Raw genomic sequence first — 20,524 nt, 5'->3', positions numbered from 1 at the left:
ATTTAATTTCACTTACTAAAAGCCTCTCACTTTGTACAACATTTTCTGCTTGTTTCTCCAATGACACTGATGCTAGATAAAGACACCGTGAACCCCTCTCTGAGTGCATCAGACGATTGTAGATCAGTGAGGTGATTGGGGTTAGGAGTTAGGGTTTAATTTACCTTAACTGGTTGAGGAGGTGTTTCCACTAACATTGTCTCCTTGTTTCTCTCCTCCTGGCCCCAGTGTACGTGATCCTGGACCAGGACACAATGAACCCCTACCTGAGAGTGTCAGAAGATGGCAGATCAGTGAGGTGAACAGAGCAGCGCCAGAATCTCACTGACACCCCAGAGCAGTTTGATAAAGAGCCCTATATCCTGGGGAAGAGGCCAGAGGGGGCTGTGTGGGGGTACTGCTGGGAGGTTGATGTTAAGAATAAGAAATACTGGGAGTTGCCAGATATTCAATTTCCAGGAAGGGGTAGCTAAGCTTGAATCCAAAGTCTGGCTTTTGGGTCCTTAGTCTTTGGGCTGGATCAGAGCTGGAGACTCTGACTGTCCCTGGGACTGTAGTGAAGATGATCAGCATTACCAGGAGAGTAGGGGTCCATGTGCACTACAGAGAGATTAATCTCCTTCTACAATGCTGTAGATCACTCCAACATTTACACTTTCAAAGAGAAAATCAACAAGACAGTCCATCCTTCTTCTCCACTGGAAATAGAGACCTGGACCCTCTTATCATATCAGCACCTGGGCTGTCTGACTACAATTACAGGAATGAAAGGATAATTAGTAAATTTGTCAATTCATGTATTCAGAACTGCATTCCATAACCTTTTTCTCACTGATAAACAACTGAAATCAAATCTAAAATTTCATTGGCCTTACTGTGCATTTACTCAAGACACAGCACTGATAATCTTGAATATATTTTAATTAAACCCTATATTCCCTTTACACTTGATCTTGAAACTAATCTCTTTTTAAAACTCTACAGTGGCCTATCTCTAACACTAATTCAGTATTTCTGAAGACAAAGTATATGTTATATTTAATAGTCCAAGCCCATTGTTTCTCATTTCACCTCTGACGGCCATGACCACTCTAATCTCTCCGTCTGTGTTCTCAAAGACAGTTTTCCAAACTCATACATCAGAAAGACCACCGAAACCAAACTTCATGAGAACGCCGGTTGAAGGTATTCCCTCATACATCAAAGACACCAACCACGCGCTCCAACTTTTTAATGATTTCCAATTTCAGGGCACCGAATGCTACATTTTTACCATGGAAATCACATCTCTTTACACCGTCATTCCCCATAATGACGGCCTTACAGCCCTCAAGCACACTCTGGACAAACGCACAGTGCTTGATCCACCCACCCACATCCTGGTACGCCTTGCAGAATTGGTCCTCACACTGAACGTATTCTCTTTCAATAATCTTTTTTACCAACATGTGAGTGGAGTTGCCATGGGCACCAGAATGGGACCCAGCTACAGTATGCCAATATCTTTGTTGGCTGGGTAGAAGAACGCTTCTTTGCTTCCTACACTGGCTATGTCCCTGACCTCTACAAGCGATACATTGATGACTGTGTCGGTGCCGCCACATGCTCTAACGATCAGCTTGAGTGCTTCCTGCAACATTTCACCAACTTCCACCTGTCCCTCAAATATACAGTTAACATATCTTCCACTGCTCTTCCGTTTCTAGACATCAACTTCTCCATCAACTACCCCCGACTCTCCACTTCGGTTTATTACAAACCCACGGATTCACACAGCTACCTCCTGTATGGCTCATTTCACTCCAAACACACTAAAAACTCTCTCCCTTTTTCACAGTTCCTTCGGCTACGACGATTATGCAGCGACGACATTGACTTCCAGAACCAAGCCCTCGAAATGTACTCCTTTTTCATCAACAGAGGATACCCCAGCAGTGTGATTGACAGGGCCCTTGCCCGAGCCAAAAACACCTCCCGGACCATCAACCCGATCAGGAACTCCCGCCGTAACAACCGCATTCCTTTGGTGCTTCCTTACCACCCCAACACACTTCCTATCCCCAGGACCATTAACCACAACTTTTCCATCCTACAGGATGATCCCTCCATTGGGGCCCTCTTCTCTGACCGTCCCATCATCTCATATCGCCGAGCACCTAATGTGCGCAACCTTCTTGTTCACAGCTCCCTTGACCGACCTCAGCAACCATCCACACCAGGCACTTTCCCCTGCAACAGAGCTCGCTGTATCACCTGCAAGTACACATCCAACACCACACTCATTCAAGGCCCCTCAGGACAATTCCGCATCACCCAGATGGCATCTTGTACCTCCAGCAACTTTATTTACTGTATCTCTTGCAGTAAATGCCCAGCCATCTACATTGGAGAAACAGGAAGGAGACTCGGAGACCGCTTCAGAGGACATGTCAGGGCTGTGAAGATTAAAGATCTCTCCAGGCCCATAGTTTCTCATTTCACCTCTGACGCCCACAACCACTCTAATCTCTCCGTCTGTGTTCTCAAAGACGGGTTTCCGAACTCATACATCAGAAAGACCACCGAAACCAAACGTATCCTGCAGCTAGGATCACACATTCCCCCTTCTCTTAACGACAGACTACTGTTCTTTTAAATTTTCTCCATTCATTGGAAGTTTCATTTCACATCTCTCTACACCTATTCTGACTTCACACCTCTTGATTGGCCTCTCTTCCTGTCCCCTGCTCCCGCCTCTCACTCCTCCTCCCTCCCGGCCTTTGTTCTCCCGCTACTTTACCTTTGCCTACTGCCCTGTCTCTCTCACACCTGAAGAAGGCTCCACGGCCAAAACGTTGTGTTTTCTCTTTTCTTTTTTTCAGCATGGAGTAAACCTATTACTTGTTCCTTTGCAGCCTACGCATGCTGACGCAGCTACCCACCTGAACTGTTATATTTAATATATTTAAATATACTTAAATGTGATTATGCAACAATGACAGATCTTTTGAACATTTGTGGTCAAAGAGAAATCTTTAATTGTAATGGTAAAAATGAAATTCCTGACCAATGTTTGTACAGTATTTCATTGTGATCCTTGGGGCTGGACACTGGATGTTGTCAGTTGAGGTTGACAATATAAAAACAATGATAAACTTTCCTGTAGCTCGCAAAGCTTATTAATGCTCCCCAGTTCGGGTATAAATGAACATAATTTAAGAGTAGTTCTAGGAAGTGAAAACTAGGAAGTGAATGAAACTGGTTTAAATAGATCTGGTTGAATGCTGTATGTGTTATAAAATAAAATTACCAATGACTGATTCGGGAAGGTTATGTTGATAGCAGTCAGGGATGTGTCCATAAATTCAAACTAGGGAATAAAAACAATCCACCCTCCTCTCCAATGTAGAGTACATGTTAGCAGTACTTACACCTGTCCATTATCTGTAAAGCCTTAACAAATCAGACACAGACACTGCAATATGTCTACATTGCTTTATTTATAAAACATCCATCACTCTATAACAGCTTCTTCTGATTCAGAGTCATGGGGGAGCCAGAGCCCATCAGGGCAAGCAATGGGAGCAAAGCATGGAATTCCAGTACATGCAAAAGCAAATCTAGCAAATTTCCTCTCAGCCATTTTGATAGCTAAAATGTCTTTGTGAGGCACCATTGTCCATTCAGAACAAAACCACCGCACAATACTGAAAAAGAAAACTCACAAATGACAAGCCATCACAGTTTTGACAGGACAGAAGCTGGCCGAGCTTTAAATCAGTTTACTTTCCAAACATCCTTCATGAGCATTAATGTTATTTCCAAGAACATGCACTGTTCTTTACAGTTGTACAGTATTAGTGAAACTGTGTGGAGTTTGTCAGATATGCAGTGATCCAGTCAGAAAGGAAACTGATCTATATGAGATAAACCTGCACTGGGAGTGTTTGTCTGCTCCTTGTGTGGGAGCTCAGAGGAGTCTGGGATACGCTGGTTCAAATATCATCTCTGACTGCACTCAGTGTGCTAATTTATGAGTTATGAAAATAAGCTCATACAGTATGCTTCATTTTAATTTTGAAATATGTTAGTTTATCCTTAAAAAAGTAAGAGAAACAAAATGGGTTTATGAGCACAGTCCCTATTACACCTTGAATAACCTCCGCATAACACATCAATCACTTAAGATTTTTTTGAAAACAGAGAAAATTTTCCTCCTTTTGATTTCTCCTTTCCAGTCGGTGTTGTACCCGACTCTCCTGTTTCACCTCCTGCAGGTCCTCCAGACCCCCTCTTCACCAGCAGGGCTGTCTCCTCACAAGCAGAGTCTCTGCTCTTCTGCTCTGTGTCCTTCTCCTCGGCTGTGCTTGTTCCTCCTGGTCCAGCTGGGCTTGAGGCTTCAGGATGGTCCTCCAGTGCTGGAGGTGCTGCTGTTTCCTCAGATTGACACTCATTCTTGTAACTGAACGTCGGGTTTTTATAGTCTGCAGTCTGGACTGGGGTGTCAGGAGGAGCCTCACTGCTCTTCCCTTCTTTCTCTTTCCTCTTGTCTTTCTCCTGATGTGTCTGACTTGCATCTGTATCTGCTGCTTCAGGACTCTTCTTGTACAGGGCCTCTGTTTGAGCTTTAATCTGTTTAGATGTAAAATCTGTAAACCAAACCTTTTTTCTCTTTAACCTCTCTCTCATACAAATAAAAGAAAACACACAAACTTCCACAACATGACAATTTTCTCTTTTTTGCGAACTAAACAGTTCTATACACATATACTGTAATACTGGTGTGGGTCTGTTACTGATTTTTTTATTTTATTTTTTTAAGTTGAAAAGGATACAAAGGCAGGCTCAAGTAAAAAGAAAGAGACAGAATTCTGTCAAAGACTACTTACGACACCAGAACATGACCATGAGCACATCCCCATTTGAGTACAGTTTCCTGTTTCACAGGGCTGAAGAGACTGCAAAGTCTGGAAAGGAAGAGATTTCAAGGTTGGTATCACTGATAGAAATTGAGGGGTGTCTGGGGGTGAAGCAGTGGTGAGAATTGAGGGGTGTCTGGGGGTGGAGCACTCAGGGGAACAAATCCTTCAATAAGCACTTTTTATGCCTCCATTTGTACTCATGAAGCATGCCAGATTTTTTTATTTTAATTTGGCTAGGTCAACAAGGTCTCCTGTTTTTACAGTGATAGAGCTGCAATCTCTGCAGGTGCTTCTGTAAAGTGTGACGAATAAGAATAATAACATTCTGAGCCAAACAAGACAAAATTTCCATCTTCCCCAACTCAAGCTGAAACTTGATCGTGAAAACCCCATCAGATGCTATTTCTTTCATGTTTAACGAAAATCCAGTAAAACATGGACTTTAAAAATCATTCTTAGTTTAAAAACCATTGTTCGGAAATCACTCAAAATTGCAAGTATGAGTGCACTTGCACAAAAAATTGCCCTATGCACAGTTCCATTTTCTTTACCAAATATATATTGTCACACCTTTGTGAAAATTAATGATTATGAAAGAGCATGTGTAATGTCTTTTGCATACATCGAGTATAACATCGTCTCATTGAGCATTCCTCTGTAAAACACCTCTTTTTCACAATTTTTGGGAAAAGCAGAAAAGACACTGCTTCACAAATTTCCTTTTGTTTTCTTGGTGTGAAACAGCGGAAACGTAGACAGGTTGTTGCCTAATCTTTAATAGATTTAGAATGATTTAAAAGTAAGACTTATACCTACTACTGGTTTACAGTCGATCTTTCTATAAGCATAAAAAACAAACGTTTTAAGACTATGCTTATACTAAATACATTTTATCTTGGATTTACACAGCAAACGACAAGAAACGAGTAATTTGAAGGAGAAAGAAACTGACAGTGACGGGTTCGCCGAGAATAGACAGGAAGTCAGGCTCATGTTTAACTAAGAACGGCGCTTAACTAAGAAGGCAAATAAGCTACAACACACTTGGGGTCAATTCGGGAACAGTTACACAGTATAGGGTGGTAATTGGGTACAAACCCAGGGACTGTGTACACCTGTTCCACCAGAGGTCGGCTACACTGGCCAGTAGCTCTCAGCTCTCCTAGTCCTCGCCCTGGCCACCACTACTCCCGTCCCGCCCCTCGCCGCGCACCCCAGCACGGCGCTCTTCGGCCGCAGCGCCAGGCGAAGGCGCTACAATATAATGAAATACAGCCTTTTCAGTAGAGATAAACCGGTATCGTTTCCCAACGACATAAAATCCCATTTCCAGTCCGCAGTGATACTGTACGCTTAGACCTATTTCTTGGGTGTAATGCACCTGACTGCGTGAGGGCTGCAACACACAGTATGACTCACACGATTTTGCACTAAATAGTGAAATCGCAACGATATTTCCGTTGTTCTATGGGACCTCCAAGCCATTTGGCAAACTACACAGAGATAAAGTACAGCCGACGACAGGTAAATGAGATGAGTCAAGCAGAAACAGATACGTCTCATTTTTCATGGTGTTTCTGACACTCCCCTTGATCTTTAGTCTAAGAACAAACCTGCGAAAAAAAAAGAACTGTGGAAACAGGAATGCAGCCCTCAAACCCAGAAACAATTAATTGCAGGACGTAACACAAGATGTACTTCACACCTTCTTCAGGTGCGAAGGCTCCACAGCCGAAACGTAGAGTTGTTTTTTTCTTTTCCTTTTAGCATGGAATAAACCTTTACCTGTTCCTTTAACATTCCTACGCAGGCTCACGCAGCTACAGTACCTACTTGAACTTCTAACAGTTACGACGAGAGTCCTGTTGGTAGGAATGTGTTAGCCGCCGTATCTCGTTTAATCGCAAAAAGTGTTGTTTTTTTCAGTGGCCCTAATAAACATCCGTACCTTTACTTATTTTGTATCTTAACCTCCGGAGCTGAATGGGAATACTGGAAGCATACGTGAGACATTGCGTGGGTGTGGGCCACGGGATTGAACGTAGTTTCGGTCCGGCGTTTTTTTTCCCCCACAGGTCTGAGCGTGTCTGCTGTTGCTGATCCGGTGTGAAGGAGTTGAGCTGTCTAACACAATCTCGCTACCTGCAGCAGAGCTGTATTCCTTCCGCTGGCTGATCCCCTTGAACAGAAACAGGTAACCAACGATCCTGCATTCATATATCGCGGCTCATCTATCCGCATGTGTTTTCATTGTAAACAAAATGCCTTGTTTATGAATTACCACTAAACAACTGCGGCTAAAAATAACAATGTGATTGACTGACTGACAGTGTGGTCCCGACTTTAATTTTCTTAATGCCAAAAATGTGTGCAGTGTAGTGACAAAGAACATGTTCAGTTGTTTTCGGGAAATAACGCTTTCTGTAAAGCTTTTCAGAGACTGCCTACAGGTGTTTTTTTCCGATTTTTTTAAAATGAAGATGTAGGGGTGATGAGCGCTCGACAGCAGGCTTTGGGAATCCGAGGCAATAGAGCTGAGACAGATGGTGGGAATCGCGTTCAAGAAACATCGTAAATCGTAAATTTACACATCGGATACAAAAGAAACGTTAATTTCAGAAGCCTTTGTCTTGAAGAAAGTGGAGATTAGAGAAACATTTTCAATTTCATGATGCCATGATGAAGTTAACAGTGTCTTTTCTGTGAAGAGTTTCATTTAGGTTGAATCTTAACCAGGGGAGCTCAGCCGAAATTAGTCAGAACAGGTATCGTATTGAGCTGGAGATTTTACAAATCTTCAGGGTCTGAAATGGCACTAAAGAGAAGGGTTAAGATCGAGGACAGGGATTCTGTAGAACAAACACGGATAACCCGCTCCTCCTACTTTCCTGGTCACTGAGCTGTGCATGAAAGTTGCTCGATATTCACTGAACGTCTAGGACATCCGCGTACTTTTAACCACCAGGCTGCCTGTCCTGTAGTTAGAGCTTCTTTTAACTGGAAGAAGAGACGCACAATCTCAAGGAGTGCTCAACTGTTGTAGGTGAGTCTTGGTGAAGTACCTTTAAAACCGTTATTGACGCAGTTTGTCTAACCTACCTAGTGCGAACACGCTAAAACGTAACCGAACATTGACGAAATGTCCTGCCGCAGTTCCTACTCCTCAAGCACGAGAACAATGAACCCCAGGAGTGCCAAGAGCTGTAATCCAGGTGTACAGGCGTTGTAGCATTGGTAAAAAGTAAAAATGTAAAAGTTTTACATTACCCTATTTATAAAATAGACATCGTAAACTCAAAAATAATGCCCCCAAAATAAACTAAATGTGTAGCTGTCTGTAGTACTTGGGATCCTGAAATACTTGTGACACTTTCTTAATTATTTTGTGTTGGTAGTAATTTAGCACGAGGACAATTTACCAATGTATCAATGTTATTGCATTACAGAGAACTCGACATACTTGTTTTCTCAACATATTCAGTTTTTTTTCCTGATTTTGAGTTCCGGAGCTGAGACTCTTCTGAATAATGGTGAGTTTAGACCAGTAAAGTTGAAGCTTTTGCAAATATCTTAAATGTAGGAATTGCAACAAAGCAGGCTGGAAACAATATTAATTTGATGTGATTTGTATGGAATATGTATCCAGTGCTTTAAGATTGTTTTTCTTTAATACAATCTAGACATTCACTTATCTAATCACTAGAGATTCTTTATCCATTTCAGGAGGTTTGATGCAATAGATTGGTTTTCCATGATAAAGATATTATTTTATATTTTATTTACATGAGTCATATTGTTTCCTAATTAATGAAATACATTTTAAACAGCTGTTACAGAGCACTTTGAGAAAGCCCTAATATGAACACAGTGAAGAAATTGTATGAACTTCTTTTAACTCATTCAATGAGACAATCATTTTTTAGTCAGAAAGCTGGTCTTTCAGTTATCCCAAGTTAAGCAGATTACAAATTAATTTAAATAATGATCTGATATGATATTCCTTCCTCTCATTTTCATAGGATTGTTGTGGATTTGGTGGTAAGTTTTGTAAAAGATTAAACTCACGAACTAACACAAGCTGTTACCGTAGTGTAAGACACCATTCATATTTTTATAGGCTTGGCTGAGTAAATGAGAATTTTTCAAAATCATGAGCATTCCATAAGACTCAGTGATCTCTGCACAATACTCTTTGTGTATGTTATCAGCCTTCATTTCAATGCTTATTTTTACATCTACATAAAATACAGTTCATTATATATTATAAATGTTTTTAATCCTGAAAATATCAAAATATCACATCAATTATCAATTATGTCATTAGTTTTATGAGTACAGAAACAAGATGATTATTAAACTAATTATTAAACCTGTGAGAAGTCATGTTCTCACTGAGCACTGTATCATGCCATTATGGAAGAGAAGATTATTGAATTCAACTCTGTCTGAAGACTAAATAATTTCAGTACCTGCAATGAGTTTCTTCATGACATCTCTCAAAGTCAGAAGGATGACAGTGAGTGGAGATACAGTATGATCACACTTCAGTATCTCCAGTAGGATTTTCCCATCCGCAGATGTTAGACTCTATGTATTTTTAAACAAGAGCCTGCTGTTTATCTTCCTCAGTGCTCCTGTCCCTGGTCTCTTTACCCAGGAGACTCTTTTACTTCTTAAATATAAATGCCTTATTTGGACTGATTGTGCCAACATCTTCAAGCAGTGTTAACACAAAAACTTAATCTCTTCACAGTCTCTAATGAGAAAGATTTCAGTTCCCTTCACCTATAACATATCAATATTTTGGCTCCTGTTGTCTGTAATTGTAGAGAGGAAAATAGCAGAGCTTGAGAAACAGAATAAAGATCTGTGTGATGATGAAGTACTGTTCTGTTTCCAGTGTATTTGAAGTGTACTGTCATTAGCAATGGGGTTCTAAAGATGTAGGAACAGATGTTACACCTTCTATTAGATTAATGAAGTTATCTTTTACTGCTAGACACAACTGCCCTCATCACTCACTGATGACTGTATCATGATCTGTTCTTATCTCCTGTTGTCTGTATATGTAGCAAGAATAGCAGATCTTGAACAACAGAATAAAGAGCTGCATGATGATGACAGTAAGTGCTGTTCTGTTTTGTGTGCATTTGAACTGTAGTATCATTAACAGTGTGGTTTTGCAGGAATAAGAACAGATATTACACTTTTTTTTTCTTTAGTGAAGTGTTTTTTAGTATTAAACACAGCTGCTCTTAGTACCCACGTTCTCTCCCAGGAGTGTATTGTGCTCTGTTAACTCCTGGTTTCTGTATTTGTAGAGAGGAGAATCTCAGAGCTTGAGAAACAGGTTAAAGAGCTGTACGATGACAGTAAGTACTGGTGTGTTTTCTGTGTGTTTGACAAGTAGCATCATTAACAGTGTGGTTGTACAGTACAGTCATAAGAAAAGATATTACACTTTCTGGGTTACCACAGTGGTGCAGCGGTTAGCATTGCTGTGTCACGCATTCCACACGCTCTCACAAACGCCGTCACATTCCCAAGCGCATTCAAACAGACGCTCACGCCGCAAGTAATCTTCCTATCGCCTTTCAGTCCCGTCACTACTTTAACCCTCCTCTTTTCCCATACCTTCGCTCACTATTTCAGATTCTCCCTGGAGCTCCCTAGTGCTCCCCTTCTATAGCTTGTTCTAGTCTTTACTTCCTGACTCTCGCTAGATTCTGACCATGTTTCTGCCTTTGCGGTTTTTGGATTGGCTGCCTCTCTGTATTGTTTTGACTGTCGCCTGCCCTTTGGATTTCAGGAACTAGGACTTGTTTCTTTTGGCAGCCTTTTCTATTTGGATTATCTTATTACTCCTCGGGAAATAAGCCTACTTGAGACCTGCACAGGGTCCTTATTTTCAGCATTCAAAATTGCTAACATGCTGCCTCTGAGAGCTGGGGCCCTGGGTTGCTGTCTGCATGGAGTTATTTTCTCCCTGTGTTCATGTGAGTTTCCTCCAGGGGCTCTAGATAGCTCGCACATTCCAGAGAAATACTGTTGGGTTAATTGGTTTCTGGGAAACCTGACCTTGGTGTGGGTTTGTGTCATTGTGTGCCCTGCCTTGCCCCTCTCGCTTGCCGAGATAAGCTCTGTCTCCCCCCCTCTGTCTCCCCCCGACCCTAAATTGGAAGGAGTAGTTAGAAAATGGATGGATGACACATTCTGTTACATTAATGAAGAGTTTTTTTTATTGTTAAACACAGCTACCTTAGTACTCATGTCCTCATTGAGGAGTGCTCTATAGTGCTGAGGATGCTCTGTTGTTAACTCCTGTTCTCTGTATGTGTAGAGAGGAGAATAACCGATCTTGAACAACAGAATAAAGAGCTGCATGATGAGAACAGTAAGTACTGATCAGTCATCTGTTTGTCTAAAGTGTATTATCCTCATTTTACAGTCATGAGAACATGTACAGTATGAAACATTATGTTTTGTTAATCAGCCTATTGTGCTTATATAAATATGCTGTAAAAGAGTATTTTAATAGTTAAATAGTAAGTTTTGTACATCAATCCATCTTGTATACCTGAACACGGAAATAAGTGTTCAGTTACTGTAGTCCTGACAAGCACAATATTCCTGATCTTTTCAGCCTGTAGCCATTTTCTTAAATGCTATATATTTCACAGCATAATTTATTGCTGGAGTCTGCTTCACCTCTGAAGGAGAAAGCAAGGGAGTCAGAAAAGTGGCAGGAGCTGTAGTATTTAACATGAACAACAGCTCATCATTGATTGACTATATATTGGGCACAATTCAAGTCTGGTATATTTCTCCTCCATTTATCTTAGTTTCCACTAGTGTGCTCCGAGTAAAGTATCATTGTTGATTTTTATTTTTGTTCTTATGTTTAGGAGTACGTAAGAGTCAACTGTGAAACTTTACATAATAACTACTTTCAGGCTCTTAAAACCTTAAATTTTACATCCTGCCACAAAGAGCCAGGTGATATACTGTATCATACTCTGTCATACTCTTGTTTGTGTTTGTAGAGAAGCTTGTAGCAGAGCTTGAAGAACAGAAGAAGAAACTGCAGAATGAGAGAGGTACAGTGCCCAGTACACAGTTTTGTGTATTATTTCTACAGTACAGATTTAGTTGACACACCCTTCAGTCAACTTAGAATTTTTAAATTTATAGATAAGTGTGTAGCAGAGCTTAGGGCTTAGGAGAAATTTCCTGTTCTACTTGCAGTGTTATATCATCAATAGTATTTATCTACGGTGATCATTTTAAGTCATCATTTTTAAGTCTTTCGCAGCGATTTGGATTGTCCATAACAAAGGTCTGAATGGAGGTCACAGGTCTGAATGGAGGGATGTTCATTGATGTCCCTCTTACCAGAGCACCTGGACAGAAAAGACAGTCAACTTCCTGGTCAGATCAGTAGCCCTAAAGCCACATGTTCTTGATTATGATATTTCATTGATATGCAATGCTTTTCATTGATAATAACAAATATTCTAACCTTCACTTTAAATGTTTTGAAATGTTACTAGTCTCTATGCTCATTAATACACCTGTCCTTTGTTTCTAATAGACCTTTGAGATCTTGATTTTGTTATTGAGCTTTATAATTCATTTCTTAGAAAGTTTTGAAAATGTATAATCTCTGTTTAGTTTATGAACTAATATTGGCTTTATCTCTTCTAGATATTTCAGTGAGACATGCCATGGCAGGTATTTCTTTTTATTCCTGTCTCAGAATTCTTCTGCTTCTTCTGCTTCTTCTGCTTCTTCTGCTTCTTCTTCTTCTGCTTCTTCTTCTTCTTCTTCTTCTGCTTCTGCTTCTTCTTCTGCTTCTTCTTCTTCTTCTTCTTCTGCTTAATTTTGTTGTAGTTTATTCAAAATTTTGAAGTAAATACAGGTTTGTTCAAGGTTTTGAGGTTATTTTCAATTTTGATTTGACAATGATGCACCGGTCTGGAGTTACAGTTATTATTCTGGACTCAGAACACCCTGAGGGTTGTACACTAGGTATGAATTGTAGGAGAGTCACTACTGTTGTACATTTGAACAAGAAACTGAATCACTATAATCACATACCCTTCTGTGTAAAGGGATGAAAATGTGTCACTGGATAAAAACCTCAGCCACATTAATCACTAAAATTGTTAAAAGGTGCATTTAGAAACCAAGATTGTTTGTTTAGTCATGTATGGGATTTGATAGAATTACAAAATGGAATGGAGAAATTAAACAATTAGGTTTCTGGAATATTTTACTGGACGGTTTGTATAAAAATCCCCTTAACAGTATTCAATTTTATTTGAAAAATCATCACATTTATATGTTAAAGATAAAGTAAGTAGTCAGAAATAGAATCCAGGATTTCTAGGCAATTCTCAAATTTACCCCTTTTTATATGACGTGTACAGTAGGTACAGTAGTTTTCAGTAGGTTCAGCTGAGGGTTGCTCTGAAGTCATTCCACTGGAGTGAGCAAATGCTAACAAAAAAGCTAACTTTAGAATTCATTTTGTTGCACCCAAATTTTTAAAAATATAACATTATATTTACATTATTATATATAATCATAATTATAATAAGTACAGGCTGTTAATAGTTACATCTAACATCTAATTCTGTGTGCCTTAGTCTTTATATTACTCTGAGTGACATCAGATCAAATGTTAACAAGGGGATAGATGATCTGGCCATGTGGTGATGTAGATGCTGAAGAGAAGAGGGAACTGAGCCCTTGTGGAGTAGGAGAAGGCACTGTAAAGGTGTCAGGAGCGCTTCTTCATAGTGGCATGAATTATTGAATTATTAGTCATAGGGGTCAAACCAGCTAAGAACAAACCTAGGGACACAGACATAGGTCTCTAAGCAATTTAGGATGTGTCATATATTATATTTGGCTGCTTCAGGTCTTTGTTGTCTCCCAGTTGTTGTTGTGACAAATATAGTATATTCCAGTGACTCCCAGGGACTCGTCTTTCCATCGTGAGTTTCAGTTGAGAGAGAGAGTCATTATTATCCCCAGGGGTTTTACAGCAGCAGTGTTGCTGTGCAGATAGACAGAAGAACATAAAAACAGGAACAACAATATACATACATATTTGCATAGAAAGTCAAGTGTTAAGTAAGGATAAAACTATTGGTATGAATGAGAACTTAAATCTGTTGATTTTGGAGTTGGGGAGTCGCTATCTGCGTTCTGGTGGGAGTAACTGGAAGGTATTAAACAAGGGCTGTGAAGGATCGTCACAGATGGATTTTGCTTTATGTCAAACACGTGGATGATAGGTGGAGGAGAGGGCTGGAAGATCAGCACCAATGACCTTCTGACATGTTTTCACCAGTTTGTTCTTGCCTCTCAGATTAAGGTTGCCAAACCAGCAGATCAGGGTAAAAGTTAGAACAGTTTCAAGGAAGGACCGGTAGAACAAAACCTACCTATGAATCATTGATCTTAAAATACTTAAGCTTCCTTAAGAAAAAAAGATGCTTTTGACTTTTTCAGAGGATCAGGTCAGTATTGTCTTCAAAGTTAAGCTTGAATTCCAGGACAGTCTCCAAGTACTTGTAATGTTTTACTAGCTCAACTAAATCTCCCCCCCATGAAGGTTAGGGTGGGAGTGTTTTTCCTGAAGTCAATTATCATGTCTTTGGTCTTGGACAGATTTAGCTTGAGGAAGTTTTGTTCACACCAGGTGGCAAACTCATCAACGATCGGTCTGTGGCTCCACTCGTTGGCTTGCAGCAGGCTAACAATGACAGAGTCGTCTTCAAATTTGATTATGTGTCTTGAGAGTTGCAATTGTTTGTGTATAGGACAAAGAGTACGGGAGACAATACACATCCTTGGGGGGACCCAGTAGAGGAATGCTTTTTGTTGGATAAAAGGTTGTTGACTCTCATCCTCTGAGTTCTGTCTGTTAGGAAATCAGTAACCCAGCTGACGAGATTGAGATCAAGACCAAAGTTTGACGATAGCTTAGTTGCCAGTAGGTGAGGTTGAATACAAATAAACGCAGAGGAGAGATCCACAAACAGCAGTCTAGCATGGGTCTTGTTTCCCTCAAGGTGTTGGAGGACAAGATTGAGAAGGCATGCTGTAGCATCTTCCACCTCCCTATCTGCCCTATTAACAAACTGTAATGGATCTAGCTGATCCTTAACTTTGGCCACAATCTCATTTTTCATCATCTGTTCAAAACATTTAATAACAGATTAGAGGTGAGGGCTATTGGTCTGTAATCATTGAGTGAACTGGGAGAATTGACTTTTGCTACTGGGACAACAACTGATTCTTTTCACACCTGTGGAACCTTTTGTTGGGTTAATGACATTTGAAAAATAAAAGAAAAGATGCCACACTGCTGTCTAGCACACCTTTTCAATACTCTACCCCCCACCGAATCAGGACCTGGACTCTTCCTCTCCTTAATCTGCCTGAACCATTTACAAACCTTAGACTCATCAATTCTAACTGCACGATCAGAGATCCTGCCTCTGAACTCACTAATTTCATCAGAAAAATCATGTCAAACCAAAGATAAAATTGATTCAGATCATTGGCAAAGATGAATCTGATTTGCCACCTATATTAATACTGATGCCTCTATTCTTGTGCATTCCCACCATAGACCTAATACCCTCCCATGTAGAGCGTGAGTTATCCTTACGTATTACTTCCTCCACTTTATCCTTATACCTATGTTTAGTCTTATTAATCTCTCTTTTGAAATCTTTTGCACTTCTTTAAACAGAACAGCGTCACCTTGATGGAAAGTGTTTTTTTTTTCAAATTCAGAGCTGACTTGAGAGATTTGGTCACCCAGGGCGAGTTAGGCTATAAATTGCAAGATTTCAGAGGAATAACGGTATTTTCAGAAAAGAACAACAACGCATAACTGGTGATTGTATCTGTCAGCTCATCGAGATCAGAGCACGAGTGATTAAAAAATGTCCCAGTCCATGCACCTGTAGCAGTCCTGCAGTCGCTGTATGGAGTCCATGGTCCAGACCGACAATGCTCTGCGTTCGGCTTTACCTCTCTTCAGGGCAGTTTTGTAGGTCGGAATCAAATGCACTGATTGTTGGACCTCATGAACACTGACTAGTTGCCAGAGATCAGAGACCACATTTAAAGTGTTATATGAGACTTTCAAGTCTATAAAATGTCAAGTGTTATACAATATATAAACTACATAGAGAAGTGTTAAGGTCACTTGATATCTGATTCAAGATTAGAGATTCAGTCTAGTCCCCTTCTTTTAAGCCCCAAAGAGAAAGTGTTGCTGGATAAGGACATTATGAACCCGTAACTGAGTTTCAAAAGATGGCAGAGCAGTGACCTGAAATTGATTATGGTTAGAGTTTTTTGTCACTCAGATTGTCCAGGAATGGAGACTGTGAAAATCTTTGCACTTTTTACTACTGTACATAAACCTTAACATCAGTGTGTCATAAGATGGCAGATCATTGAGGTAGACAGAGTTAGGGTTAGCTGGTCAAACAATGGAGACTGAAAGTCTTTCACTTTCACTACATTCTCTCCTTGTCTCCAGTTAAAAAAAAATCTGTAATGAAGACACAATGAAACCCTACCTGAGAGTTTCAGAAATAGCAGGAAATACTGAGGCTGATGGAGTTAGGGTTAGGATTTAATTTAAATCAGCTGGTCCAGGAGGTCTTTGCACGTTGTACTACATTGTCTCCTTGTTTCTCTCCTCCTGCCCCCAGTGAAAGTGACCCTGGATCAGGACACAATGAGCCCCTACCTGAGAGTGTCAGAAGATGGCAGATCAGTGAGGTGGACAGAGCAGCGCCAGCATCTCACTGACAATCCTGAGCGGTTTGATATGGAGCCATATATCCTGGGCAAGAAACCAGAGGAGATTGTGTGGGGGTACTACTGGGAGGTTGATGTTAAGAATAAGAAATACTGGGAGCTGGGAGTTGCTAAAGATTTAGTTCCCAGGAAGGGTCGAATAACTCTGAGCCCTAAATCTGGGTTTTTTGTCCTCAGCCTTTGGAATGGAACAACATTGGAAGCTCTAACTGACCATGAAACCCCCGTGATCTCAGTTCCCATTCCCAAGAGAGTGGGAATCCATGTGGACTACAGAGGGATGAAGGTCAGCTTCTATAACGCTGTAGATAACTCCCACATTTACACATTTGAAGAGAAGATTGACAAGACAGTCCATCCTTTCTTCTCCCCTGGAAATAAAGACCAGGATGATCTCACCATAATCATCACCTAGGTTGTCTCACTAGCTTTAAAGCAAAGATAACTTATTCTTTTGCACATTTTCATGTTCAAAACTGCTTTCCATAAACTTATCTTTCTCACTCATTAACACATTTCTACTGGCCTTACTGAGCATTTCCTCTGAAACACAGTTATTTTAAACATAACATTTATTCATTTTACAATATGTTTACATTAGAGAAGTATGTTAAACATTGTTCCTGGTCAATGTGGTGTTTATTTTCCTGACTTATCAAACCTTTAATCAGTATATGTTGTACTGATTTACAATTTACAATCGAGATGGTTTCTCTCTAGAAGTAATATTTGGTTTCTTTCTGTTTACAATGAAATTCAGTAGGACTTGTTATATTTCTGAGTTTTGTTTTTAATTGATTTAATTTTTTTTAAATTGATATATCAATTGATTGATATAGGAAATATGTATACCATGCAAAGCTTTGAGATATTCGAGATATCTGTGTTGTGGAGTACAACATTGACACATTCACATAAGTCTGATGGTGAGAATCTGCAGTTAATAAGATGGTTGTTTCCCATCACTAAGCAAACATGAAAGTTTGTTTAAAGTTCCCAAACTTTGAATCACTACAGAAACCTTTAAACACTGAGATGTTTAAAGAGATGAGTGAGATAGAAATGAAGCAATATACTCCAAAAACTGGAGCACCTGGAGGAAACCCACACAAACACAGGGAGAACATACAAACTCCACAGACAGCACCCAGGTCTGGAATTGAAAACAGGGCCCCAGAGCTGCAAGTCAAATGTCTAATTAAACAAATGTCCAAAAATTATTTAACTAAAATATTTATTTTAGAATTACTAAATTAATTTTAGTAAGACAAATGATGTCTTTATTCTTGTGTAATTATTTTACTAGCACTGAAAAAATACAATTTTACTAATCACTAACTGGAACCATTGGGCAGCTGGAGATGAAGGTAGAGACAGACCATGTTGAAACATGAGATCAGTAACTCCTGAATGATTTGTGCCATAACGAAAAAGTCAAAGAGTAGAGGATTTCATCATATTAATCAAAGAAGAAATAAAGTACAACCATGATTGCTGTTGACACTATCACTATATGTAATTACCCTTATTAAAAGAACAGAAATGTTTCTGTAATAAAACATATCAACGTTTGACGAATACCTGCAGATAAACATCACCACTTCAACCCTCTTAGACTAACTTGCATAATAATACGTTAATACGTTAATACGTTTGGGCTGATTGTTGTTTTGAGCCTGGTCATATCCTGCCATCTGTTTGAGAAATATTGTACCTATGTGGTTTTTGAGAAAGCCTGCAGTTAAAGAGATACTGTCCATTTCCTTTCCTTACTTATAGCATCTTTCTAAAAAAAACATTTTTAAGAACTTGGAAAGTGGCCAGAATTGTATTCCAAAAACATGCTGCTGTTGCTCCTGTATAAATGCACCTCTGCTGTACCAGCCTGGTGTTTGGGTATCTGGTCCAGCAGGGAATCTGCAGACCAGTTGGTTTCTGTCAGTATTCTCAGTCTGAGGATCAGCTCTGCTGGATGTGGGTTGATCTCCCGAAACCCATGAATTCCCAGTTCTGAGCAGGTGATCAGGGAGGACATGTGAACCAGAGGAAGACAATGAGGGTGAAGAATTGCTATCCCTAGTATTGGATAGGCTTGTCTTGTTCTCGAATCTAAAAAAAGAAAACTGAGCAAACAAACCTAAAAAGCATCCACATACAGTATACAGTATGTATATCCTGTATACCAAGAACACACTGTTTTGTCATTTTACTGATATTAAATGTGACATCATTTATATTAACTGACATCATGTGCTTATACTGAAATAAAACAACCAACTGCATTAAACATCAAGCAATAAGGGAGCCCGTAGATATCACTTTTGTGGTCTTAAAGTGCAATTTATAATAAAACAGAAGAAATTGCAACAGGCATTATTGAAAGGATTTACAATTTAGAAAACAGATCATTCCGATCCATCCACATGATGGTCCCAGTTTGGGAAAACAGAGTCACTTCTCTAGTGGTTAAATGGGGTATAACCCCCTCCCATTGCTTGTATAAAAATCAGAATTTTGACCCATTAAAATAGCATCCTTCATTGAATATTAATAAAAAAGACTGTAATGAAGTACACATCACATACTTCATTATCTTTAAAAAAGGGTAAACTGAACAAGAAGTTTTCCCAAATACTGGACATTTTATCCTGTATCTCCTCATAGAAGCAATAACAATCCCTGAAGGAGAGAGATGCAAATCACAAATTTGAACTGGCCAATCAGAACCCTGGCAGGAGAGACAAGCATGTCTTTCTCTGAAGCCAATAAATAGGGCAAGCCAAGAACCACAATTGGGAAGTCAGGCCTGCGAGACTGGAAGTTAGGTCCGGAAGTACTGGAAGAAGTTAGGCCCAAGTGGACTGGATTTCAAAACCCAAGGAAGTCGGCACACAAAGGAGAAGAAGTAAAAAAGATCTCAACTGGACCAGGGAAGCAAAGTCCAATATGATGTTCCTTCCTCTCCAGCCAGCAGCCCGTCTACTTGCACTCCACAGCAACGCTGGATCAGCTCCTCAGCAGGGTCACAGCACCCCTCGCCTAATAAATCTCCACTGATCAGGTGATGCCTACTTCCCCGCTATTCAGAATGTAAGCGATTGGAACTTACCAAGCACCCTCATTTTCACACCTCTTAACGGAATAGGTTTCATGCACCTTGTGCTTGGGTTCAGTGTTTGATAGCATAAAATAGTTATCTTAATGAGAACTTACTGTACTCTCATGCCTTTTGCCTCATATAGAATTTATTAACACTTAGCTGTTCTATATTCAGTAAATTGCACTTTTATTTCAATTTATTTTATCAATTTCCTCATCTCTTTCTTTGTATTAATTTTATTTCTAATAAACTAATCTATTTTAATAAACCAAAGCAGTCCTGACTTAAATTCACACAGATCAACCACACCGCTATCTTGAATTCGGTTTATTAAGCATTAAAAATCACATTAATCTGGCTGTGGTCATAAAAGGGTTGGTGTGGTGATTATCACAAGATATATCTTCCTTTGATGTTTCAGTAACCTAGGACACATGGTTTGGGTCTTGCAGTCGAAAGTGCCTACAACAGGGTCTAAGGTTTAGTCACGTGCTTTTCTCCTAGAATATGTACGATTGACTGGACTGAGGTTCAGGCAACACTCCAGAACCATCTGATCCGTGCACACTAGGTCAGGTGAGAAGAGATCCTATCTTGAGGCTCAGGGGCAAAAACGGCCTTGTCCACTGTTGCTCTCACACCAAGTCATAATATGTTCCCAGGACTCCTG

The 20,524-nt window shown here is 39.9% G+C and overlaps 1 protein-coding gene and 1 pseudogene across 2 annotated transcripts; both read left to right on the top strand.

The window, feature by feature from the left end:
* The first annotated feature begins 254 nt into the window (after positions 1-254).
* LOC148833641 (E3 ubiquitin-protein ligase TRIM21-like) lies at positions 255-7,011 on the top strand (annotated as a pseudogene).
* On the top strand, positions 6,865-18,327 carry LOC148833640 (E3 ubiquitin-protein ligase TRIM21-like). 2 transcript variants are annotated; one of them, XM_088916771.1, is made up of 9 exons: positions 6,865-7,095; positions 8,348-8,431; positions 8,921-8,939; positions 9,974-10,024; positions 10,223-10,273; positions 11,242-11,295; positions 11,945-11,998; positions 12,606-12,632; positions 16,646-18,327. In XM_088916771.1, exons 2-9 carry the CDS (start codon positions 8,429-8,431, stop codon positions 17,167-17,169), a joined length of 783 nt encoding a protein of 260 aa, XP_088772897.1. In that variant the 5' UTR covers positions 6,865-7,095; positions 8,348-8,428; the 3' UTR covers positions 17,170-18,327. The 2 variants fall into 2 exon arrangements, with proteins under 2 accessions (XP_088772897.1, XP_088772898.1); XM_088916772.1 differs by lacking the exon at positions 6,865-7,095 and adding an exon at positions 7,916-7,944.
* Positions 18,328-20,524: the final 2,197 nt, after the last annotated feature.

This window comes from Atractosteus spatula, chromosome 5 (assembly GCF_055471065.1).
Source record: "Atractosteus spatula isolate fAtrSpa1 chromosome 5, fAtrSpa1.hap1, whole genome shotgun sequence".
Lineage (NCBI taxonomy): Eukaryota > Metazoa > Chordata > Actinopteri > Semionotiformes > Lepisosteidae > Atractosteus > Atractosteus spatula.
The sequence above is the reverse complement of the archived record's forward strand: the minus strand, read 5'-3'. Positions and strand labels throughout refer to the sequence as shown.

Bases quoted from the DNA above. Each gene is read 5' to 3' on its own strand.
- LOC148833640 (XM_088916771.1), top strand. The intron at 11,296-11,944 runs GTAAGTACTGAT...TTGTGTTTGTAG, and splicing joins AGAGCTGCATGATGAGAACA to AGAAGCTTGTAGCAGAGCTT. The intron at 11,999-12,605 runs GTACAGTGCCCA...TATCTCTTCTAG, and splicing joins GAAACTGCAGAATGAGAGAG to ATATTTCAGTGAGACATGCC.